Here is a 25,301-nt window from a genome sequence, read left to right on the forward strand (position 1 = left end):
TCGAACTCATTCATTATTTTTATATTTCTATTTTGATTCTATCATTATTATTTAGGTGCATTTTTATTGCCCACATATAATTAGCCTCGAAATGTGGGCCTTTTTGGCTAAGAACAAAAATGATATTATTTACTTATCGCTTTTATTGTTCAGTGTTGCGATAGGACCGTATTATCGGTCCATTAATTCAATAAATGCAAGAAAGTGGGCTGGAACTGGGCTTGGAATTCTTCTTATTATTATTGTTTCGGGATACAATGCTGCACATCCTATTTTGTCAGCTATTCTTGGAATTTTAGCTATTAAACTGGCGACCGTAAAGTAAGTTGCTTACTTATTTATTTAGCGATCTGCCCCCGTGTTTAGCATGAATTACAGTAATCAAGATATATTATATCCTTGAATATAGCTTTTAGGGAGATCTCTTTTTCAAACCAGTCCAGTACTTTCTGAGATTGTAGTAAAACAAAAGGTCTCCCAAACTTTATTAAACATATAGTAAACAGTAATACATTCACTAAAATCGTTTCTTTTATGTATTATTATTATCGTATGGCTTTATTGAAGAGAAATACAAAAATCATATAAGTACAATTATCCAAATTACTGTGAAAGTCGATAAACTTGTCTGGCAAGTTTACTATCAGTAGTAAATCTAGTAAAGGGATTACAGTTAGGTTCTTCGTTTAAGGAGGTCATTGACATAAAATGCATTTATGTTAATTTAAACTCCAGCAAAAGAAACCATACATTCTAATTCTTTATGTTAGGATACTGTTAACATGATTCTACTAAGATTTATGCAATTGATGAATTATGATGGCAACTTTTTCCTATATTTTTTTTATATTTATTTATTTATTTCCTATATTTATAATGCCCAATAAACACACACTCAATTGCATTTTTTTTCAGATATTGTCATGTGGTCACATTCTTCCTCATGTTTGGCTACCTGTTCTTCTTTCGACTATCCGATAAATTTGGTTTCCCGCTACCATCAGGACAAACCAATCTCATTGAGATGATAATTGTTCTTAGAGTTGTGGGAGTAGCATTTGAAATCAACGGATCTTGGTTAGCGGTTGGAAAGGCTAAGAGAAAGAAGGAAGAAAATAAAACCGAAGTAAAGGAGACGGACAAGGATGATGAATTTTTGGAAATAATTAATCCTAACCTTGAAGACTTGTTTCATTATTCATTCACCTATGTTGGGTTACTTACAGGTAATTAGTCTAATATAATTTGTAATATATAATTAAAATATAATTTCAGATTTTACTACTATAGATATTCAGACTTTAATGTTACTAATATATTTTTATTTATTTATTCAAACTTTATTGCACAAGAAAAAATAAGTACAAATGGCGTACTTAATGCCTTGAGACAATCTCTTTTATATATTTCAAATAGGTAAGTTGTAATATAATGGAATGTGTCTTCTTCCTCGCGTTATCCCGGCATCTTGCCACGCCTCATGGGAGCCTGGGGTCCGCTTGATGACTAATCCTAAGAATTTACGTAAGCATTATTTTTTACGAAAGCGACTGCCATCTGAATTTCCAACCCAGACGGGAAACTAGGCCTTATTGGGATTAGTCCGGTTTCCTCTCGATGTTTTCCTTTACCGAAAAGTAACTGGTAAATATCAAATGATTGTATTGTAGTTCGGGCGATTTTCCGCAACTCGACGTCTTGCGCCTATTTTGCGTGATAGGGGGTGGACTAGTCTTGCCAGCCCAGCTCCTCGAGGAATCCTATCAGACCTTTGATGTTGAGTAGGACCTCGGGGAGGTCACTCGGGGATCCGAGATGTTTTGCCCTGTATGGGGCCAATCCGCTGCATTCCAACACCACGTGAGAGGCTGTTTCTTCTTCCTCCATGCATCCACGGCATAGGGGACTGTCTGTGACACCTGTTATAAAAAGATGTTTGTTAAAAAGTCCATGACACTGGTTACCATACTCAGTCGAACCTTTCCTAGTTGAAGGAGCGCCCTTGTGAGCTTACCGTTCATGCTCGGCATGGCTTGCTTGGCCTGTCTGCATCCAGTTTGGTTTAGCCAGTGTTCTGTGTGTAGTTTCCCTGTACGTGCCAGCAGCATTGAGCGTACCTTACTAAACGGTATCGGGAGGATCGGTTCCGGGCCAATCGCCCCCGCACCCGATCCTTGTCTGGCGAGCTCGTCCGCGGCGTCGTTACCTCGGGATCCACTGTGTCCTTTGATCCATTGTAAGGTGATCTTATTGTTCTGACATACCTCCATTAGTCGTTCGTGGCATTCGTGTATAAGTTTGGATGTGACTATATGGCTTTTTAGGGCCATTAAGACTGCTCTACTGTCGGAGAGTATGCGGATGGAGGATCCTACTACCTTCCTTGCAGTGATGGCAGCCGCCGCGTTAATGATGCCCATGCACTCAGCCTGGAATACCGAGTTATGGGCTTCTAGCGGAGTGGTGATTGACATGTTCAGGTCTTCTGAAAAGGTTCCAGAGCCTGATCCGCTGTCTGTTTTGGACCCATCAGTGAAGATTCTCAGCTCCCGGGGATTGAGTCCTTCGTAGTTGTCGTCCTCAAATAATTGTATTTTGTACCTTTTGTCAAAGATGGCTTGTTTGTGAATTCGATCCGTGCCCGCCATGAGCACTGGAAATTCGCTGTATACTTTTTCCAGGCATGCTGTGTGAAATGTGAAATGATATTTCGTACATAAGTTTCGAAAAACTTATTGGTACGAGCCGGAGTTTTAACCCGCGACCTCCGGATTGAAAGTTGCACGCTCTTACCGCTAGGCCACCAGCACTTTATGGAATGCACATAATGGAATGTGTATTGAAATGAAATTATTGTTATCTTGTAATTTTCAGGTCCTTACTACAGATACAGGACTTTTGATGATTATTTCAACTTGCCCTACAGCAAGTATGCAGACTGCCTGGGAGCCACAATCAACTCACTGAAGATGGTGCCTTTGTACATATCACTGTACCTGGCTTTGTCCAACATCTGGCCCCTAGAGGTAGGTATTGTTTAGGTATTTCCTATTAATATTAGAGTTTAGAATGTTGGACTAATGGTAGGTAGTAGGTACAAATTAATTAATTATAGCTTACATTAATTGGTAGAATAAGAAAAAAACTACACTTAAATGCATTAAAAATGGGTCACTATATATGAGAATGTCTATTGTTTCCTTACTTTTGCTTGGCTCTCTATTATGTGCCACCATATTAGTAATAAGTATACCATTATTCTGTATAATTGACCGTAGTTATGCAGAAAACGACCAACTCAATTTTTTTATCAATGCAGATAGCGACCAAAGCTACTGAGTTAGGGTGTAAGTCACTTTGACAAAAATAAAAAGTTGGTCGCTTTCTACAGAACTACGGTCAATTATCAATCAGTGTGTAACACATTAGATTTTTGAATGGGACTTTCACCGGTTAACACGTTCACTGTGGTCCCTACCTCCTGGTCGAACGTCCCCATGCAAAGTATCGCTAATTACGAGCTATACTAATTGCCGCGGCGAAGTTGTTAACCTGGGTGTTATTGTAAAAAAAAAACGATTATTATCTATGAAGGGAAGTCATAAAGTTAACCCTTTACCAGGCTGCCATTTCAGAAATGACAATTGATTGTCAGTCTTACTCATCGAAAATAGAACACATGTTTAAAGTGCCGTATGTGGGAAATATTAGCCTTAGCCTGGTAAAGGGTTAATAATAAGGGTGGTTACCAATTTTTTTTTTCAGTATGTCCTGACTGAAGAGCACAACAACAGAAATTTCGTCTACCGAATGATGTATCCATGGGTGCTGTTCGCCGCGTTCCGCCAACGAATTTACTCCGGCATGACACTGGCGGAGAGTGTGTGCACGTCAGCTGGCGTCGGGGCGTACCCTGTGGAAGGCAGGAATAGGACCGGACATGGTCCCACTGTTGGATATTTGAAGCTCAAACAAATGTACGGACTTATTTATTTTATTAGTTTACGTGTTCAAGGGTCTGAAGGGCTTATAGTGATAAAAACTCCAAACATATAAACTGAGACGTCTAATCTCTTGTGGTACCTACAAACAGCAACACTCCTAACTGTATATCGGTGGACCTTATTACAAAGGGCATAAAGTCCACCGATGTACAGTTATCAGTGCGGTCGGTGGGCGATTGATGGTACAGGAATATTGACATATGACATTAAATTCTTTATAAAAACCATAAATTATAATGAGAAGCGATTGACCTCTGCGGCGCTTTTACTATGATGTTCATGCAGGCGCTTCATGGGTCTAATTTTGACCGGAACATTACGAGTATACATACAAGACTTAAACTGAAACTAGTACGAGGGCTGATCCGAAAGTCGTTAGCTGCTCCGGCTGTCATGCGATTGCAATATTATTAATATTTATACCATTGTGAGGGATAACAATGCTAATTATGGATGTTTTTTTAAACTAATGCGTTTATTTTTTGTATTATATATTTTTTACTGAAAGCTGTTTTTTATGGAGTTAGAAATTACTAAGAAACAAACAGCGTATTTTTCACAATTTATTTAAACTAATAATGTTTATAAAATGATACCACATAATACATAATGGAGTCTCAATTACTGATCATCCTGGCTGATGGTTACGCTTTGGCATGTCAAAGTATAAAAAAAACTATGCGTTTTCTAAAAACTAATTGGCCGTATACCTCTATAAGTACTGAAATATCCCTCACAATGGTATAAATAATATTGCAATCGCATGAGTAGAGCCGGAGCAGCTAGCAACTTTCGGATCAGCCCTCGTATTAGTTTGTATTTTATTAAATTGTTATGCAATAGGCCCCTCGTTATTTATTTATGTTTACAGGACCGAGGAAGAGGCGAAGAAAGCTCAATACGATTTCAAAACCATGGAGTCTATGGATGTATGGGGCTGTGAGACCGTGGAGACACTGCGGGACTCCATGAAGGTCTGGAACAAGGCTGTGCAGTACTGGGTCGCCATGGTTGTCTACAAGAGGTTCCCTGTTAAACCGCTCAAGTAAGATTTGTGACGTTTTCAAGCAAAGATTTTGTCACTTACCATAAAGACGAAATTTGCTTGTATCTTTATACGAATAACCTGTCAGAGCGTCCTTATGGCAAGCGACAATGTGGTACCTGTTGCTTGGAAACGACACATTTGTTTTTACGTTGGTTCTATCACAGATAGTTGAACTTTAAGCAAATTAATACCAAGATATCCAAGATGCCAAGCAAAGGAATAATGGGCCTACTTTACAGGCAGTGGAAATAGGTAATTGTAGCCGCAAATTTGATGGCTGATGGCTCCTCTACACGATGGGCCAGCGCCGGCCACTCCAAGGGACGCAGCCATGCGGTAGAATGAGATAGCAATATCACTTGCTCCCTCTAACGCATAAATGCGTCCCTTGGAGTGGCCGGCGCTGGCCCATCGTGTAGAGGAGCCATGAAGTACAGTCGACGTCAAAGATATGTTTACACTTTTGCACCTTACTCCTTTGTAATAAGGCGAAAAGTGTAAACATATCTTTGACGTCGACTACATAGATGACGCTGAACGTTTATGATAGCTCGATTGTTAAACGAGAGCCCGATTTATTTTACACTACTTTACGCGTCTTGGTATCCCTTTATTTACATTTGAGACTTGAATCTCGATTACGAGCAAACAGAATCACTCCTATACCGTCCTACATAACATAAATTAATAATTCTACTATAAATATACACTTAACACACACACTCACTCACTCATTCACACATACACACATACACACACACACACACACACACACACACACACACACACACACACACACACACACACAAACACACACACACACGCGTAAATTCAGTTTTTATTAATTTAAATTGTTAATATTATATACCTATATCACTTTGTTTACTTTAGATTAGACCTTATATTACTAGACGAATTGTTATAGAGGAGCGGGATTTCCTGATACAGGTATTTCTTTACCTAATAGGAAGTCTCTACCTATGTCATATTGTGAAAAGTTTTTAAGGAAATAAATATATTTTGATATTTTTGATATTTGATAATGGACAATAATTCTTGGCAAACATAGTAGTAGCTTCACAATAGATTGTGTCGGAAAGGCAAAATGTCTTACCTAATTAATTACAATCCATTTGTCAGGCTATTTCATAAAGCTGGCTTAATGAAACGATATATTATATGCAATTTCATTTACTCTATTCTTGATCAGTTGTATCGTATTTTATTCTCCAGGATTCATGCAGCGCTGTTTGTGTCTGTGATATGGCATGGATTCCACGCTGGGTATTTCTTCTGCATTTATGCTTGTCCCTTCTATTTGATGGCCGAAGATATTTACTACAAGCTTTACTACAAAGAAGCCACTGGAATGGTAAGTAAATGAATCCTACATGTATATTTATATATTTATACAAGTTTACTTATGTAGGTGTGCTAATCGATTTTTTAAAGCCCCATTTAGACAGATCAGGAATTTGCATTCTCGCGCCGTGTAAATGGGGCTTAAGTTTATTTTTTTGTTTGTAGTGGTTATGTGCATGACTTGGGCCTTTGGCGCGAGATACATTATTTAATTGACCACTGCCCACGAAAATTCACATTTTTGCCACGACTTGGCAGTGTCGTTGTCGTCGGCAATTTTCGGGCTCGTTTATTTTCCTCACCACCCACTACATAAATGTTACATCCATTATATATGAAGTCTTATGTATGAAAAGAGGAAAACAATCATTCCCAAATCATCAAACATCAAAAATGCGCTCTTATTTTGCAGAAAAAGAAGATAGTTGGATTTGTGATGTGGTTCTTAAGGTCCCACTCAGAGTCATATCAAGCGGCCGCTTTCCTTCTGCTCACCTTTGATCGAATCTGGATATACTATTCATCTATGTACCACTACTGGTATGGTGTGTGGCTCGCGTTCCTTTTATTGGGTGTTGTGTTGAATAAAACACAAAAACGCAAGCCCAAGAAAGTACAAGAGAAATTAGACAATAAGTCGGGAGAAAAAGTAAAGGAAAATTGATAGAGATTAATTACATATATTTAATAGAGATTTAGAGAAATTATTATTTTGTAATGGTCTAGCCGTTTTTTACTTTTTTTTAAAGGGGTTTTTATGAGATTGCTCAAAAAATTGTTTTGGTATTTTTTAAATTTTATAATGTTTTTTTTTAAATCAATATTCTTACTTTTATATCAATATCGAATGTTGCAAAATAATTGGTAGGTGAACAAATGAGATTTCCAAGTTCGAGATTGTTTTTGTATACTAAAGCAATAATAACCAATAATTTTCTCCACTGATAAAAATGTATGGTTTTATATAAATTTACAAACCATTATTAATTTATTATTCACAACGACGGGACAGCGTAAAATTAAGTTTTAAATTTACCTCCGACGTTTCGAGGACATCGTTGTCCCCATGGTCTCGGAGAAGACTGGCTAAAGTTGACATCAACATTTGCTACGCGCGCGAGTTTTTTGAACTACCCGCACTTGGTCTTGTTTATTAACCCGAAAGTTTTGTGAATAATGAGTAAAATCGTGAAAGTTTAAATCAGTGTTTTGTACATGTCACCGTAAAATTGTAAACACTCGTCAGTTTATGATCTCGCTAGTCAAATTATAAACTGACGGCAGTTAGATTATAAACTAACCTAACCTACGTTAGATTATAAACTAACGGGTGCACAATCTTACGGTGTCATACATAAATAATTGTTATGTACCTAATGGTAATATATTTATAAGTCGTGATAGTTTAAGATACAGCAGCACAAATGTTGACATACTCGTATAAAGATGAATCTGTTGCCATGACAATCAAGTATGTTTTTGCTGCTGTTTATTTTACATTATAAGGGTTTTTGAAGTACCTAGGGTATTTGGTGTTAATTTTGATTACTATGTAGTTGTTGAGATTTGAGGTTCGGGATTTAATATTGTAAATTTTGGATTATTCTAATAAGATGGCAACTATAGTTGGTCAAGCAGATCTTGTCAGTAGAAAAAGGCGGCAAATTTGAAAAATGTAGGCGCGAAGGGATATCGTCTCATAGAAAATTTGAATTTCGCGCCCTTTTCTACTGACAAGATTTGCTTGACCATCTATATATCAAACTTCCAGAATGCCAACTTCACGCACCCAAATATCTCCGTCAGGTAAAGCATATTGTAAAGGAATGGGGTTGGCATCATTTTTATAGATGGCGCCAGCATAAGTTTACCTGTCTCTGCAGACGAAGATTGGGTACTGCAGTCACATGAGGGCGCACGAGCGAGCGGACCAGCTCAGTTCCCGCTCCTAGGCATTAAGGCATAATATAATGCAGTCGCTGTGGCCGAAATCGGCCGGGAGAAGAGAGGGGAGAGAGACCTGTCTCTAGTTTTGTTCTATGAGATGTTAGTCTATAGTCTAGCCCTTCGTATGCCCGTGTCTTGACTAGGGGTCAAAAGTTTACTACTAAATTAATAACCTTGAAATTGTAAATTGCAGTCCAAATGATCTGGGGCGTATACGAGACAAGGCTAAAGGGCTAGAGCATCTAAGCCATAAAATTAAATAATAAGTAATTGGACCTTTTATTTGTAAAACCGATCGATGCTGGCGCCATCTGTGAAATACTTCGACCGGGCAACCCCATTAAGAAATATTTTTTGCTAATGGTGCTACAGATGCGGAATCCTTGACGATTTATGGCTTTACGGCCTGGCATCGACATTGCGCGACTGGCTTCGGCTAAGGCGACAACCATAGGTGGGAACGAAAGGTCCGATCGCTGTGTTTCGCTCCAACCTATGGTTGTCGCCTTAGCCAGTCGCGCAATGTCGTGGCCAGGCCGTTATGGTGTTCAGGAGGTTAAATATATATGCTAAACAAGTAAATGTTTACATTCCTATTGCATTCAACCCGTAACCACCAACATAAATATTATAGATATATTTCTAGTCTTAGTTATAATGGCAAATGAATAAAGGTGTATTTTTTATTTGAATATTTATTTCTTAAATCAAATTTTCACAGGTACTATAAAATGGAAGTCTTGCACCAGAAGTTATTAGCAGGTAGGTTAAAACCTGACTGCAACAAAAATTGGAAAATAATATAAAAATGCTTCTATGTTGAGGGAATCCTCTTAAATGCTTACTACTAGTTTAGGTGTCTTATTGATTATCTTATCTATCACATTTTACATTTAAGTGACACGCATACACATAAGGCACTTAAAGACAATATATTTTGAATCATAAATACGGTAAAAAACATAAAACAACACTAGCACTTACACTTACATTAAAATACTTTTAACCGCCGTCTTAAGATATAAGAGAAAAAGTGACAAAATAGTTTATAATTTCGTGTGCGTTTCTTGGCGTATAGGCGATTAAAAGTTTGAAACGGCGATCTAGTTAAAATATTATTAACAGTAGTGACACAATTATTAATTTCTGCAAATTACATACATATTAGCACAATAACAATAAATAACTAGATTAGTTTTCAACCCCGCGTCATACTGTAGAGGTATAGCTGTGTCAGGTATGTCAAAACCAGTATCACGCTGAAAACAGACGTAATAAAATACATTAGAATGGCACTAAAAGCAAATACGCACTAATAAAGCTTAAAATAGAGTATTGATACATTGAACTATCTACATAGCGTTTATATTCTGGCTCGTCGCAAGTCGTCTGAAGGTTATTTATCAAACGTAGGTATTCACTTCATTTAAATATAGTCTCTATCACTTCCACTTAAAGCGTATTGTTAATCGATACAATGTTGCCGTATAATAAAGCTTTTTTATTTTTAGTTTGATAAATAAAGGGACACTTGGAACGAGTTATTTAGCGTAATAACATAGCCATATTATTGCAACTAAATAATGGTAAAATATAAAAAGAAACAATAGGTAACGAATATGTGCGAGTTGTGATATTTACAAAATAATGACAATAACACTTCTATATACTTATGATTATGACATATTCAATACCAAAATTAGAATTCAGACATTATGTTACCCATTTTAGCCTCCTATAAATTATGAATTAGTTTGTGAATAGTATTAATCCAGTATAGCCATTGTCCAGAGTAAGTCCATGCAGGGCAGGTCATCTTATTTACAAACCGCATCAAATATTTGAACAAATCTCTGTTTCTATCAAACTTCTTCCTTCTGGACTTTCACCAATGTTGATATGTTTGACAAAGTAATCAAATATTCGTCAAACTTTGTAATGTGACCAGCAGATACCACTCTTAGGAGATTCTAGCTTTCCACCTGTAGTTCTCTTACACAAAAACAGGGAATATCATTAGTATTAGAGATTATTAAGAGATTCTTATTAGTTATCATAATAATATTAATCTACCAGCACTTTTCACCGCAGTCGCAGGTCGTGTTTGTGACGGTGTGTAGTTATTTGTGAGTAAGGCAAGTTTGCGGCCATGCGTGGGGTTCAAAGGGCTTCAATATATTAGTTAGACTTGAAAAACGCAATACCGATTCTGTAAAGTATGAATACTTTGAACGAGTATCTTTGGTGAGCAAGGCAAAGGTGATTTATAAAAAGGTATTTGTTTAAATGACAATTGGGTAGCTCAGTTAGGTATAGAGTCAATAAGGTGATACAATTATAACTAGAATAATCAAATTCACAATAATAGAGATTGAATAAGCTGCTGGTATAACCTTTATATGTACAAAGCGATATATGTACCTTGCTATAGGTACTGCACCCAAGCACAAAAGCAGAAAATATGAATGCCCGGAATACAGTGCCAACATAATTTTGGAGATATTTTTTTCGCATGATATTAGGTATTGTATGCTAAACGTTTGTAATTATTTTACGTTTGCCATTAACCAAGAGCATGTTACCTAGTGGAATTTTAGATACTTAATAAAATTGTTAGTGCAGAATTGTGATTATGACTAAATTAGGAAAAAAAAACAAACTGCAAGAAGCTTAGATTAGCAAAATAATAGTTAAAACTCCACCCATGTTACTGTTACTGAATTTGTTATTTACCCGACATTCCAGCCATAGGTAGCGGGCTTGACAGTAGAGGCCGCATTGGGTTTGGCGTGCGTCCCCCCATAGTTCCTGTTCTGAGCCGGTTGGTATCCTGATGACGGATAGTTAGAGTTAGAACTCCTAGAATTTGAGGGAGAGGCATAACTGGGATTTTCCATAATCGGTCTGGTGTTGAACAAGTTGTTTATGCCTCCGTTTTTAGAGAGATTGCCGAGAATGCTGCCGAAGATATTGGACAGGCCCTGGCCGCTGCCGCCGCTGCTGGAGCCTCCGCCTCCGCCTCCGCTAGCGTATTTGTTCAGCGTATTGAATATGCTGTCCAAGGTTCCTTTGCCGCCAGAACCGAAACCTGAACCTCCAGAGCTTGAGCCGCCATATGGCGAATTACCTCCTCTGTTGTTGGATCCACCGTATGGTGAGTTTCCTCCGTAGGGCGAGCCACCACCGTGGGTGCCTCCGTAAGGAGAGCCTCCCGGATAACTTCCTCCTCCGTTTGAATTGCTTCCATAAGGAGAACCGCCACCGTAAGGTGAGCCTCCTGGGTAACTGCTGCCTCCGTTTGTGTTGCTTCCGTATGGAGATCCACCTCCGTTTGTGTTGCTTCCGTATGGAGATCCGCCTCCGTTTGTGTTGCTTCCGTATGGAGATCCACCTCCGTATGGAGACCCACCTCCGTAGGGCGAACCTCCAGGATAGTTGCTTCCTCCGTTATTCGAGCTGCCGCCGTATGGCGCGGAGCCTCCATAAGGCGAGCCGCCAGCGGGCGGGGCGGGCGGAGGGTAGTGAGGAGCAGAGTCGGAGTCCCTCGAGGGTGTCTGAGGTCTCGCTGGTTTAGGCACCGACGGCTGCGGTTCAGCGTGTGATCCTGAAATAAGTATTTTTACCTTATTTTATAAATGTAACAATTACTACCTAATAATATTTCGAAAAGTTTCTGTATAACATTTTAGCAAGTCCAGATTTTGTTTATTTTTGTTAAGAGTTTACATTATTGATAAATACATATTTACCTTACACCTTTAAATTTTGTTAACTCTTTACCAGGCTAAGGGATATATTTCCCACATACGGCACTTCAAACGTGTTCTATTTGCGATCAGTAAGACTGACTTTCGATTGTCATTTTTAACTGTCAGCCTGGTAGGTAAAAGGTTAAACAGTCAGTTGATATTCAGGCATTAGCTGCTATAATTTATAACAATAGTTATTCTGAGCCTAGCATTTTTCTTTACTGAGTATGTATCTACATACATCTCTTATTTTAGTTGTCTGTGTTTACGATTAACGCGGATATTATGCTCGTGCAGGAAATACAGTCACTATCTAATGTATGTATGTGGGATGTTTGAACTGATTTCGACAGTAATGTTGTCAATACAAAAAGTCGGTAACGTATTGATGTTATCCAAACAGTAAACTATACGCTCGACTAATGAACACATGACGGCGCGAATCGGGAAATGAATTAGAGATTTACTACTTATAGTGAAATAGTAAAGATATGTGACGTCCCAAGGGTAAAAATACCTTATGGCGGTTGGCGCTATTATTAACGCTGCTCCAATGTCGCACCAGCCGCTATAAGGTACCTTTTGCCGTGGAACGTCACATATATTTACTATTTCATAATTTCTTATCTAGTGAATCTCTAATTCATTTCCCGAATCGCGCCGATGGTGGGGATGCGAGCGTCAATGTGTAAGATAGTTTTAAATCTAGACGAACATACCTTCAACTTCAGTCTTCTTTTTGCATGTTGGGTAAGTGCCACAGTCCCTGGTGTGGCCAAAAGAACAGGGATCTTCTGCCAGAACGCACACCTGGCTGTTAAGGCACCCTATGTCTTTGCACGTGCGTCCATATTCTGGAAACAAACACAAATCATGCACATGTTTCTTAAACATATATGTATTATATGTGGGTATTCATATGACCTGATATGACCAAGTACATTTTGATATGAAATGGCATGTAGACTCCGACTACGCTTTACAGCGACATTATACAGTCAGCAATGTCAGCATCAAGGAAACAACGCGCCAGAAGTGCCTGCCACCCTGGAATACTTTTCTATACATTGATAGGTATATCTCTACAGTTCACGTTCAACCGTATCAGTAGCAGAGTAATTGAGCTACATATAGAGACATATCTCCTAATGTTAAGCTATTAGAAAATGGTAAAAGCTTTAGATGAGTAGTCTGATCTGCTACCTTTGATGCTGAATGTACAATGTATATATACAGGATCAAAAACTTATTTTTTGCAATAAACCATATTTTTCGGATAATTTTATACTCGAAATGTAGGACTCAGTTGTGTTTTTAGGTAACGACGTCGTATAATTACCAATTAGATTGCCCAATTAGAAATGAAATAATTAACAAAGAACGAAAAAATACCGTTTTGTTCCCATACAAAAAATACCGGTATCCGATCCCTGCTTTACAGGGCGCACTAAATAATTTAGGCTTAGGTAAATACTAAATTAGTGTATTGCTATGACTCAGATAGATAGGGTGTTCCGTTTCCTTGTCAGCTCTCGTCTTATTTTGAAAGAATTGTCGCGCGCGGTGGAACCCTTAAAACGGCTTTAACCAACATGCAGAATTTTACATCATTTTCTTAAAAATTGGGACTTCTCGCCTTAAGAATTGACCTTGACCAAATAAACACTTTAGAAATAAAACAACCCTTTGCGACGGGCGTTTAAGAAAACAGTATAAGGAATAACAAAGTAAAGAAATAGACGCTTTTCATGCGCGTCAAAGCTGAAGGAAACCCCTTATAAAATAACAAAATACTAGAACAAAGTTGTGACGATTATTAGACCAATTTATAAAGGGCCTTTTAGAGACATGCACAAACAGGATTTAAAATTGGATAACAAACGTTTAACATGTCGTGTAGTTATCATAGAAAAAACATAATTGCCTTTGCCCAGCAGTGGGACACTCTAGGTCTAGGCTCATATAAATAAATATAAATAAGTATTAAATTAATCATTGCAAAGTTCAGTGAAAGCTTTACATCTAACGAGCCATAAAGTAATCGAAGTAAAAGCAATTTTTCCTTCTTGTAATTAGAAACGACCAGCTTCGAATAAAGAGAAAAATATGTACCTATTATTGTGCTTTGTTTGCGATAAAAGTGTCTGATACTATTTCATTTTTTGCTGACAATATAGTGGCTTGGGAAAAGGGATTATTCGTTGCTCCGCGCTGTCAAATTACAGTAGGTGCACAGTACCTACGCACTATTTGTGAATGAACAAAAGGAATCTGTTTTGTTCGCGGTAAGCTACAATGCCTACAATGAATTTTAAAGTTATTAAATCCGTGCTCCGTGGCAAATAAACGGCGTCAGAATTTTTAATTAGATGCTACCTAGGTAGCTTAAATGTTTTTTAGAGAATGTACTAAAAAACATTTTATTCGGATACTTAAAATTATAAGAAGAAAACACCAGGACAAACCGCTTCAGAACCTACGAACCAATAAAATTATTTCGACATAATGGGGACTGAAACCGAAATTTATCTCAAATAAAAATTACATTATTGTGAATTGTAAAAGTAATAAAACGTATTCAACCGAACAACACAAAAGCGGAAGAAAAAACTCGACGCCGAAAACATTTTAAGCTAAGAGCGAGAAATGTGAAGAATTCTTTGGTGGCACGGAATTTGCGACTCGGCAAGTGCGAGTTTAGAGGCAATAAAAACAAATAAAAAGAGCATCATAAGGTCGGATCATAACTCATTGTTTTGCTACTCTCGAGGCGTCGGGTTGCTCGTTTTATGTGTGCATTAGGTAATGGATTCGAGCCATATCTTACGGGAGCTCGGGAGAACCGAAGACGTGCCTGCGAGCGTCACCAGTGGCTGTGGGCCGAAGCCCGTGTTCGGCGAGTCATTAACTATCGCTAACATAGATTAAAGAATAATTACTCTGCGAAGTACGACGCTCTAACATGCGTATCCGATTTAATCAGTTAAAGTTATAAAGGTCACGTTCACTGTACGACGCTCGAGAACAGGAAGTTCCTTGCAGAGATAAATATGTTTAGCGCAGCGCAGTATTAATTTTAAAACCATAAACCCGATGTACACCGGATTTACGCAAGACTAAAAATAAATTACTTACTTGAAAAACTATCAGCGTAGAACACGCACGTTAAGATCAGAAGACCCGTCCTCCAATCCATTATTATCTGGAACAAAAAACGATCTCGTTAGACTAAGCTAAATAAACTCTGAATGAAGATAATGGCTGTTCTTAATTCTGTAATAAGGCATTAATTAGTAAACCAAAAAAGTGAAAAAGCGGCGGCTGAGTCTACAGATAATACAGTGGGAAGCTAAATAAACTCATCGGATACTTCTTTCGGTTGTACCTATCTTTCTAGACTTATGTATATCCCTAGGAAAAACAAAACACGAGTCCATTACATAGGTATTTACTTAAGTAGATATTATTTTCCGTATGAATAAAAACAGCATAAAGATATAAGAGAACAAATAAATAGGAAGCAATATCCGTTAATCACTAATATTTACATATTGGACACCTGTATTCAGATAGCTTGGAACACAAGAAAAGCATGTTATGTCTACCTACATATTTTGTATGATAAATCAAATATATTTTTCGCCCCCGAAAACCCCCATTTAGCAAATTTAATCAAAATCGTTAGAGCCGTTTCCGAGATCCCCGAAATATATATATGTATAAATAAAAAAATAAACAAGAGTTGCTGGTTTAAAGGTTAGATATATTAATAATGCATTTGTAACTTGTTACTTTGACTTTGATGTAGAAATAATTACGTTTCTAGGTAATCGAAGGCAGAATATGAGCTAAACATTTCGGCGAATAAGAATCTGATTCTAAGAACCCACTCAAACAAACTCAATAAAAATTGTCTAAGAACACTATCTTATATCTATATAGGTACAACCTTTTAATAATAATTGGTTCGGAATCTATCTAGACCAGCGGTCGGCAACCTTTTAGCAGCTAAGGGCCAAATAGTAGTTACCGAACTTGACGCGGGCCGCACTTTGTTAATATTTATGACTTTATCAGACATTGTGCCGTTTGTCAATATTACATACAAAATAGCCAGGGAGGCTCGCGGGCCGCAAGTGAGAGGTTCGCGGGCCGCTTGTTGCCGACCGCTGATCTAGACCAGGGGTCACCAATTAGTTTCTTCAGGGGTCCGATTTTTTAAAATAATGTAACCATAGCGGTCCGTTTCTACTTGATTTTTTTTATATAAGTATTAAAATTGTATAGGTCCGCGGTGCGGATCCGGATCGCGGTCAGCCATTTGGTGACCCCTGATCTACTATCAAGAGTACCTAGAGATCTATGCAGAACATAAATAATAGTATTTACATAGAATAGGTCCTAATTGTTAATTTTGAATTGAGGCACGAAGAACTTTTTGGAAAATAATAAAATGCCTTTTTACGGGAAAGTGTAAGCAAACATAAAAACATGACAGTTGTTTATAATTTGAATGTTGTTGGCGGGATACATTTGTGATAGGTATTTTTAGGGTTCCGTACCCAAAGGGTAAAACGGGACCCTATTACTAAGACTCCGCTGTCCGTCCGTCCGTCCGTCCGTCCGTCCGTCCGTCCGTCCGTCTGTCCGTCCGTCCGTCCGTCCGTCTGTCCGTCCGTCCGTCCGTCTGTCCGTCCGTCCGTCCGTCTGTCACCAGGCTGTATCTCACGAACCGTGATAGCTAGACAGTTGAAATTATCACAGATGATGTATTTCTGTTGCCGCTATAACAACAAATACTAAAAATAGAATAAAATAAAGATTTAAGTGGGGCTCCCATACAACAAACGTGATTTTTGACAGAAGTTAAGCAACGTCGGGCGGGGTCAGTACTTGGATGGGTGACCGTTTTTTTTTTTGCCGTTTTTTGCATTATGGTACGGAACCCTTCGTGCGCGAGTCCGACTCGCACTTACCCGGTTTTTTCAGTTCCATTTTTAGAAGTACGAACAATTTACTGTTGTGTTATTTTAATTTCCGAATTGAATCGACAATAAGGCAGATATCAGCCTTGGTATAAAATACCACTCCCTAAAATATCAATGTAGTATGATTTTAGTGGGTATTTGTATTTAACCACGAAGAATAGAATGCTTTGATGAATTAACACGCTTAGTAAATAAATCTGTTTACGACTACAAGGAAAAATCCGCTATGAATCTTATGCTCCTGTTTAAACGCATTTCCTGTTGTAATTTTGTTTTTCCTATAGGACTGTTTAATATAACGAAATGTATTTTGTTTTTTTTTAAATACATATTTACTTTGGGATACTTTTTTATCGGTCTGTATATCGGTATATGATTTGCGGATATTCATTAATCTTTAACCTGGATTATGATATCAATAACCAAACTACACTCACTCAACCCTTGTGCTGTACCCATCACTAATGACTAATGAATAGGTGGTTAATTAACTCGATTTCCCGAAATGCAATTTGTGCACAATAACTTAGTCAATCACTATATATTAGGTACTATGAATGATTATGATTAATTATACCTAGCATAATTCAGAAGCAGTGCAAATTCAAATCAGGTGTTTCATTAGTCCACATAATGTAGGTCTTTGTATATTTTAACCTCCTCCTTCATTCTTTATACATACCTGATTTGCTCAAGTTTACTACACCGCAATTTTGCTTGATATTTTTTCTATTGCATGCATCGGTGCATTCGGTACTGTTTCAAATGGCAAACACATCTTAAAGCATAGGTCTACTCTCATACGCGATAGGGCTTGAGCCGTAGTTAGTCCCCACGCTGGCCCAATGCGTGTTGGGGACTTTACAGTAGACCAGGTATACACTTTTGAATTTCTGCGCGGATGCGTAAGGCATTTCTTCAAATGAAAATTACGACCAAGATGCAAAGGTGACGCTAGTATTGAAGTTCATCGAGTTATCTTCGAATAATACGAATGTGTGATATGTAGCTAAGTTGAAACTTTGCCGTTGCACATTTCAGCACTCAGCACAAGCAATATTAGCCCGCCCGTCCGTCAGTTGCAACTTTATGACACGTGGCCACATTCCTCAAACAATTTCGACTGAGACCGCTCCGCATAAGCTCGTTACCAACTGTGGACCGCTGGGAAAAACGATTTGCGAATGAATATCCTCGCAAATATCTCGCTTTATTGAAAACTTTGTCACACGATATTTAGTTTAGGTATTGTTCAACAAAATATCCTGCACAACTCGGGCGAACTATTTCTGAAAATAAGTGTACTCGTACTTTTCCGCATGAGCACGAAACAAAAGGGATCGATGGCAATCAATTTGTCATTGATGGAAAGCGAAGTGAGCTATAGTGGCGGCATGGGGCGCCCCTAATGTCACAGGTCACTGAAGGTCACGCGGGTCAGGCTAAGGGTAGACACGCGCTAAGTTACCTACCACTTTACTCACACGAAGACTAAGTTAAGGATTTTACACAATTTTCTTCCATGTTTGCTCCGGCGACTCGCTGGCTCGGGTATGATTAGTGGCGTCGCTATTAGAATTAATGGCTTCGTACTGATTAAAAAGGACGTCGGACTAAAAATTAAAAGGACCCCCAGGGGATATTACATGCCATACAGCAGAAATTGGATGTGAAGCGATACGGGAGATATATTGCCCGACATAAAGCCGTGCTCGGTAACTTTCTACCCATTTCCGGCAGCCCACTTGTGAATCGTATTTCGGAATCCTTTTTATCTTTTTGCGGGTGCGGTGTGGCGGCGGAACGCGAAGTGACAGCGGCACCGAGCCACTTCGCAGCTCATATATCACTTGAGCCTGTAACGGCGGCGTTAACGGCTCGCCTGTCACCTCCGCACTTCACCGGCGGTCCGGCCATACCTCTAACCGCACCTTCATTCGTTGTCTATCCGCATAATAGTTTATTGATACCTTTTGTCTGTTCAAGATTGTTTTTTCAGGTCGTGAAACAAACTGCCGTTTTACGAACCAAATTGTCCTTTTGAAGTGCAGTCTAGTGATATAATGCGGAATCAAATGCGAGTACGTGACGAGCGCTATGCTGCAGCGGAGCGGGATTTAGGGCGTTCAAATTCTAGACGCGGTGCATGGCAGCCGGTCTCACAAATTCAGGGATTGCAAGCCACGGGTGTAAGTAAGGGTGTCGCTTACAGGGATTTATATCGGCGGATATATCCGGCGTGTTCACACTTCATGCCCGTGGGACGGTGACGCCAGATAAAATGCGCTCGTGAAGTCGGGTGCGCTTTACACAGATTCTCGGCTACTGACTGCATATATTACATGGAATATAAAACCGAACTGGTATCTACACTGTTTGACTAGATTGAAAGAATATTGGACTCAGAATCGTACGTGAGAATTTATGCACCGTTGCACAGAAAATGTACTTATGCGATAAAATATTTAAACTTACGACTTTTAACTGCGGGTTTGGTAGATAACAGGATACACTACCACACAGCGAGGACGGTCAAATCACGACTGAATTAAATACGCACAAAAGTGGCTATAGCGCTTCGCCGCTAACCGACTAAATCACTTATTGTTTACGAAATGACTGTCCGAGCCTGATAACACTGTTTACTTGGTAATTTGTAAAATTAAATGACATCATAGGCGTAGATTCATCTTGAGTTCATGACACTAGCAATTCTTGGTAATGCATTACATTTCATGAAAATATTATTGCGGAAAACCCTCAAAGACAGACCGGGCTCTTGCTATAGCCTAAATGATAAATCGCTTCACCGAATCAGTCTATTTCTGAATTACGTTCAAGCATAGCTGTTACGTATATCGACGTCAGTCATATTTTGTTTTAGTTTACTTGAAGCAAGTGCCAGCAGCGTTAGCTTTAAAAAGAACTGCATCTCGTTATCTTATTTACACTTAGGATTAGGTAAACGCCCACAGCTTTGAGACGGACATCGTATTTTATTATTTGTTAGTCTTCTTCGTCTTCTATTCTATTTGTTAGTCTACCAATCAATGCACAAAAACAAAAAAAAACTAGGTATGCTTCATTTTAGCGATTTTTATCGCGAGCGAAAAACCGGTTGTTTATAGAATGATGTAAACATCCTTGAGATGTTCATTAGGATACGAAGATAGAGCGGTTGTACTATCGTCGACCATATAGCAATACATCTATTTATGTGCATTTATTTACTACTGGCGGCCTAGCCAAGGTGACGATCGCTTCGAATTTCTTTGTCTCTCTATCACTCTTCCATATTAGTGTGACACTGACAGTTGCGTTCCGTTCGCTACGTAGCGTTAGCGATTGGCATGTTATCTACGGGGTCTGGTTTGGATAAGGATAGCATATATTTGAGGGCAATTAAATCTCCTGTGTAAAATATATAACTATTTTTAGAACACACACAAATACATAATGACATCCGGGAGCAAACATAAGAGACAGAGATTAAACGAATTCAAAATAGCTTAACCCTTCAAGTGGCGGTCAACCCGTTAATGGTCGGATCGAAAAGCAGTAAACTGGCGGCCCACCAATCACGGGTCGATGCGAAAACCAGTAAACTGTCGGCCACCAGTGAGTGGTTAATGAGGTGTTGCCGTATTTAGAGGTCAAATTGAACGCATTTAAGTATAGTTACGCTCTTCTAGCACCCAAAATTAGGTAGCGAGTTAGACAAGGATAGCATACCGTAAGAAACACAAATACACTTGGTATAAAATTTGTTGGTGAGGACCATTCATACGGGAGCGACCGCCTAGTCCGAGTTCATTCTTAATTTTTAAGAGGTTGTTTTGTAAAATAAATTGAATTTTAGGTCCCTTTTAATCATATAATCTTAAAAATAAAAGTCTTAATTTGATAATTAAATAGCAATCACCTCCAATCATCAATTTGTTTTATGGTGGTATTCATTTTTAACAAGGAAACTGGAAAACTGTCATTCTTCCAGAGTTTTATTAGGTCTGGCCAAATGTATAAACATTATAATAATTTAATTGCTATATTCAAATAGCGTATTTAACGCTGATTATAACGATATGTGATTTAATATACTTTCAAACATAGAAAATCTTAAATCGACGATTTTGTAAAAAATAAATAATCTGCGCTGACCACCCATCGGAGCCCCGCCACGTGACTGCTTTTGCGCAAATCCGCGGCGCCACTTGACCACTTTTCGCGTTTTCGCTGGCGCCACTTGAAGGGTTAACCATTTTATGATAAATTTCTGACAATAATGGAATTTACAATAGGCAAATAAATCGTATTTATATGGCAATCACTTCTGAGAAAACAATATTAAGTAATAAGCAATTTAATATATAATACCGCTGATAATACCCGACTGTGTAAAAGTATCATATGGTACGCCACTTTGGCGGTAAAGGTTAATAATACTAACATAGCAGACTGAACTCTTATCCGCAATGTCAATTTCATAAAGTCAAGGAGATTATTATAAAAATTACGCTGTATACAGTGTGGAAAGATATGTCGGGCCCTGGAGGGAAACTACCTTAAATCCTTAAGTTGGCTCATTTGACTTAAAGGAGACATTACTTTATTATTAAAAAGAAACAACACTGCATTCAAAGATTTTTATAAATTAGCTTGTCTCGACCGGGAATCGAACCGAGTAAAAGTTCCAAAAAATAAACACTCGCAATTTTTTTCTACTAGTCGATACAGCTAGTTAATGTTAATGATAACATTTCTCCAAGAAACATTAGGTCTTACACTCGTCTGTCGTACAAAATATCCATATAATCGAATATTTTGTACTCAAAAGTTTTTTCAGACAAGCAAAATTGAAGAAAAAAAGAAAAATCTTTAAATGCAGTTTTATTTCTTTATAAAAATAAAGGAATGTCTCCTTTAAGTAAAATGAGCCAACTTAAGGATTTAAGGTAGTTTCCCTCCAGGGAGCGACTTATTTTTCCACCCTGTATACCTAACTACGTCGTCATATTTTATCCCACAGTGGAAGCTACGTGATGGCCACTTGTCTTACTTTCAAGCCTGGCTTGTGTCCTTACTACATAGATACGTATGTAAGTATCTTCCTTGTTTATTAAATTATATTTTTATTATAAATCTAACACACCAATAAGTAGGTACTTACTAAATACTACCAAAAAGAATAGATAGTATAGAGGGGTCCTGTCATTGTAAATTTTGTAGTCACTGTAAATTTACTGCCATCTATCGACACACGACTAAAACTCAAAATGAAAACGTATAAAGTTATCAAAAAATGTATATATATGGATAAATGATATTATTATTTTTATATCATTTCGATCCATGTTCATTCACTGATATTTATGTGTTAAAATTGTTAAATATGAAACGTTGTCGTCACGCCATCTAGCCGAGGATAGGCTAAAGGTGTGTGCGCCATCTATTCGAGAATGACTTTTACTTGAATTCCGAGGCACGTTTTTTCCTTAGACTTTATTCGTCTTATACGAAGTTACATATGTCTTTGATACTACTTACATTGTTTTTTGTACATTTAGATAAAAGACATGGCTTAAGTTCAGCCCAAGGGGTATTATGCAGATCAAGTCCGCTCCGCGATTGTTGCGCCATTAAGGGTCCTAGCTAAATTGGTTGTTCAATACTTACGCTATAGAATTTCCAATTTAGCAAGAACCCTAAATGGCATAACAATCCCGTGTGGTGACTGTACCTTCACATGAACGTTTCAATTTTAAACGATTTTTCGCATAATAAACCGTGTAGTCTATTTGTAACATTTACATAGCTCTAATATCTCCGTCACGTAGTACCGAAGCGTAAAAATAATGCATGATCGAGTATTTTCTTATATTTTTACCCGTTTTTGACATTTTGATGCTAAATTATGACCGCATACCTACGTATTTACTCATACTTTTTCCGAGAAAACACTACGGTAAAGCTGTCAGAAGTGCCTTTCCGGTTAGATCGTAAGATTTGGCGTGGACACTAATTTTGTCTGACTTCAAGTCGATCCAAGAGGAGAACCGACCTAATTGGCTCAACATGGTTTACTTTACCAAAGATGTAGCAAACGTTGTGGTATTTGTACTTCGTACCTAGAACCTCACTAGTAAGATTGAAACTCATAACAGCGCACATTCAGTTTTTCAAATTCCAATACCACGCACTTGCGATGGCCTGCGACATGATACCGTGTACCAACGTTGCTGTCATAAAGTATAAACTTCCGCCATTGCGCAGCTATCGCTTGCAGTTAGGGTTACCGAATGTCTGGATTCACCCTGACGTGTTGGGAAACCAATGCTTGTTGGAAAACTCATAGGTAATCCAGAGGCCAATCATTGGAAAATGCACATACGGAGCGAAGAAAGTAAATCGCGTGCTGGTTGTTTTATGCGAGATAAACGCAGCTTTAAACGCAATGCGTTTGCCGCAGACCCATTGTACATCAGATAATCTAATGGCATTACAGTGTTTTACGAGGTGAACGCATTGTCATTTTACCTACATTCCGTTGACGCATGCGTTTATCGCAAAACAACCGCGCGCTTAATTAATAAAGTAGACGTCCGAGTCCGAGTCAACTCGTCACCGTCCCAGTACAAGTCATTTTTTAACTTAGCTACGATATTAGCAACAGAATATTATTTACAGGCTGGTCCAAAAATACGTTGACAATAAACGTCAACAAAATGCCCTAGTAACAATCTTTGTCAACGTATTTTTGGGCCACCCTGTATTGAGCACTGAGACGTTTATCTTGTTACAGTCATGACAGGAAAACAGAAACCATACTGCTCATAGCTTTTATAGGGAAAATATTATCAAAATGTAAGAATGTTATACTGTAAGATTTGTACAGGTTTTTTTAGGCAAATGTAGAAACTTAGAGGGGTAGAGATCAGTAGAGATCATCCTGATCTTTTTTATTTCTATATATTTCTCTAGGTATGAGCCATTTCCCAATCAAAAGTGATCCTGATCCTGCAAAAAGTGCAAAGGGACGAAATGTAATTTTTTTGACACGAGACGAGAAGAGGCCTGAGCGCAAACATTATACCTCTACTTCTCATCATCATCTAAAATAATAAGACCATGCCTTGAAATGTAGGTACCTGTTTTTAATTAACGCGCGCCATGGTAGCAAAATATGATTTTACAAACTCTTCCGCTAAAATACATTTTCCTAGTTTTATTTGGAAACCCTATACTTTGCAGCTTTATTTTCGTTTACTGCACCGGATTTTGGGCATTCTGGTGAAACGTGACTTATAACCGTTTGAGTCTGCACCGATATTAGCGGGCTCTAGCTGGCATGCCGCCATAATTGCGACGGGGTACTAGGTTAGCAGAGTCGAAAGGAAGTGTTCCTTCACGGAATCCGACGCTTTTATGGTGTTGTACGTCATGCGTGAAATATGAAATAGGAATTATGTCTACAGCCGAAAATAAATGTTTTAATACAATAGTAATCCCTTTTTATTCTCTAGTTTGAGTGCGTGTGCTGTATCAAGCACATGCTTTTGATCAAGAATGTATGAAGGGACTCGAAGAATCAAAGAGTAGGTACCTAACTGTCTGACCATAGGTGCTGGGTCACGAAGCATAGAGGCAAGTTAATGATATATTGACACGTAAGTACCTAATAATAAAAACAATGCGAAAGTATGAAAAAAAATCCTTTTTATTTTAGGTAGGTATAATCATTTAAATATAAATACACGACTATGTAGTAACGAAAGCAGTAGGTAAGTCAGTGACTTGTCTAAGTCCATACTAGAAATGAAATTGAGTCCGTTTAAGCGAACTTTGCACCAACTTGAACAGAACACAGTGAGGGAGTGTTATTATAAAAGTCATGTTTTACAGAAACTTGACATTAATGACGTCAGTGCCACACTTTGTCACTGTAAATGCCATGAATTAGTTTGGTCCGACTATATACCTTTTAATGGCCTATATTATAACGATTGATAGAACATTTTTCCCAATACAAAGAAGCATAGCCTTACAATTCCAGAGGATATCCAGCCTATTCTTAGATGTTTATTTATTCACTATTGTATAAAAATAGTAATAATTTGAAGTCAACGTCATCTATACATACACGCTCACTTGTAGTGATTCTTTACAATGTACATTGAGACCATCTAACAAATAATAGCAGGATGCA

The 25,301-nt window shown here is 38.1% G+C and overlaps 2 protein-coding genes and 2 long non-coding RNA genes across 8 annotated transcripts in view; 1 reads left to right on the forward strand and 3 right to left on the reverse strand.

Annotated features, from left to right (window-relative positions):
* LOC134791803 (uncharacterized) overlaps window positions 1–5,679 on the reverse strand; it is a 96,277-nt gene extending 90,598 nt beyond the window's left edge. The window contains exons 1-2 of the long non-coding RNA XR_010144328.1: window positions 5,567–5,679; window positions 5,092–5,329 (exon numbers count right to left, since the gene is read on the reverse strand). This is a non-coding gene — a long non-coding RNA (uncharacterized LOC134791803). The remainder of the gene's footprint in view (window positions 1–5,091; window positions 5,330–5,566) is intronic.
* LOC134791699 (lysophospholipid acyltransferase 7-like) lies at window positions 1–9,053 on the forward strand. Its single transcript, XM_063762804.1, has 7 exons — window positions 1–321; window positions 916–1,226; window positions 2,875–3,026; window positions 3,766–3,977; window positions 4,876–5,049; window positions 6,286–6,424; window positions 6,827–9,053. The coding sequence occupies exons 1-7, from the start codon at window positions 92–94 to the stop codon at window positions 7,076–7,078; spliced, it is 1,470 nt and encodes a 489-aa protein (XP_063618874.1). The 5' UTR covers window positions 1–91; the 3' UTR covers window positions 7,079–9,053.
* LOC134791799 (uncharacterized) overlaps window positions 9,039–25,301 on the reverse strand; it is a 267,691-nt gene continuing 251,428 nt past the window's right edge. Inside the window, exon 2 of the long non-coding RNA XR_010144325.1 lies at window positions 9,039–9,340. This is a non-coding gene — a long non-coding RNA (uncharacterized LOC134791799). The remainder of the gene's footprint in view (window positions 9,341–25,301) is intronic.
* LOC134791724 (keratin, type I cytoskeletal 9-like) overlaps window positions 9,039–25,301 on the reverse strand; it is a 20,339-nt gene continuing 4,076 nt past the window's right edge. Inside the window, exons 1-6 of one of the 5 annotated variants that reach the window (XM_063762844.1) lie at window positions 19,574–19,702; window positions 15,246–15,312; window positions 12,830–12,964; window positions 11,687–11,965; window positions 11,095–11,653; window positions 9,039–9,620 (exon numbers count right to left, since the gene is read on the reverse strand). In XM_063762844.1, coding sequence (XP_063618914.1) covers window positions 9,560–9,620; window positions 11,095–11,653; window positions 11,687–11,965; window positions 12,830–12,964; window positions 15,246–15,306 — 1,095 coding nt within the window. In that variant the 5' untranslated portion in view covers window positions 15,307–15,312; window positions 19,574–19,702 and the 3' untranslated portion in view covers window positions 9,039–9,559. Of the gene's footprint in view, window positions 9,621–11,094; window positions 11,966–12,829; window positions 12,965–15,245; window positions 15,313–19,573; window positions 19,703–25,301 lie in introns of those variants that run through there. The other 4 variants (XM_063762847.1, XM_063762845.1, XM_063762843.1 and 1 more) reach the window with 4 other exon arrangements.

The sequence above is a fragment of the Cydia splendana genome, chromosome 6 (assembly GCF_910591565.1).
Source record: "Cydia splendana chromosome 6, ilCydSple1.2, whole genome shotgun sequence".
NCBI lineage: Eukaryota > Metazoa > Arthropoda > Insecta > Lepidoptera > Tortricidae > Cydia > Cydia splendana.

Bases quoted from the DNA above. Each gene is read 5' to 3' on its own strand.
- LOC134791699 (XM_063762804.1), top strand. From the start codon at position 92: ATGTGGGCCTTTTTGGCTAAGAACAAAAATGATATTATTTACTTATCG. The intron at 1,227-2,874 runs GTAATTAGTCTA...TGTAATTTTCAG, and splicing joins CTATGTTGGGTTACTTACAG to GTCCTTACTACAGATACAGG. The intron at 6,425-6,826 runs GTAAGTAAATGA...CTTATTTTGCAG, and splicing joins ACAAAGAAGCCACTGGAATG to AAAAAGAAGATAGTTGGATT.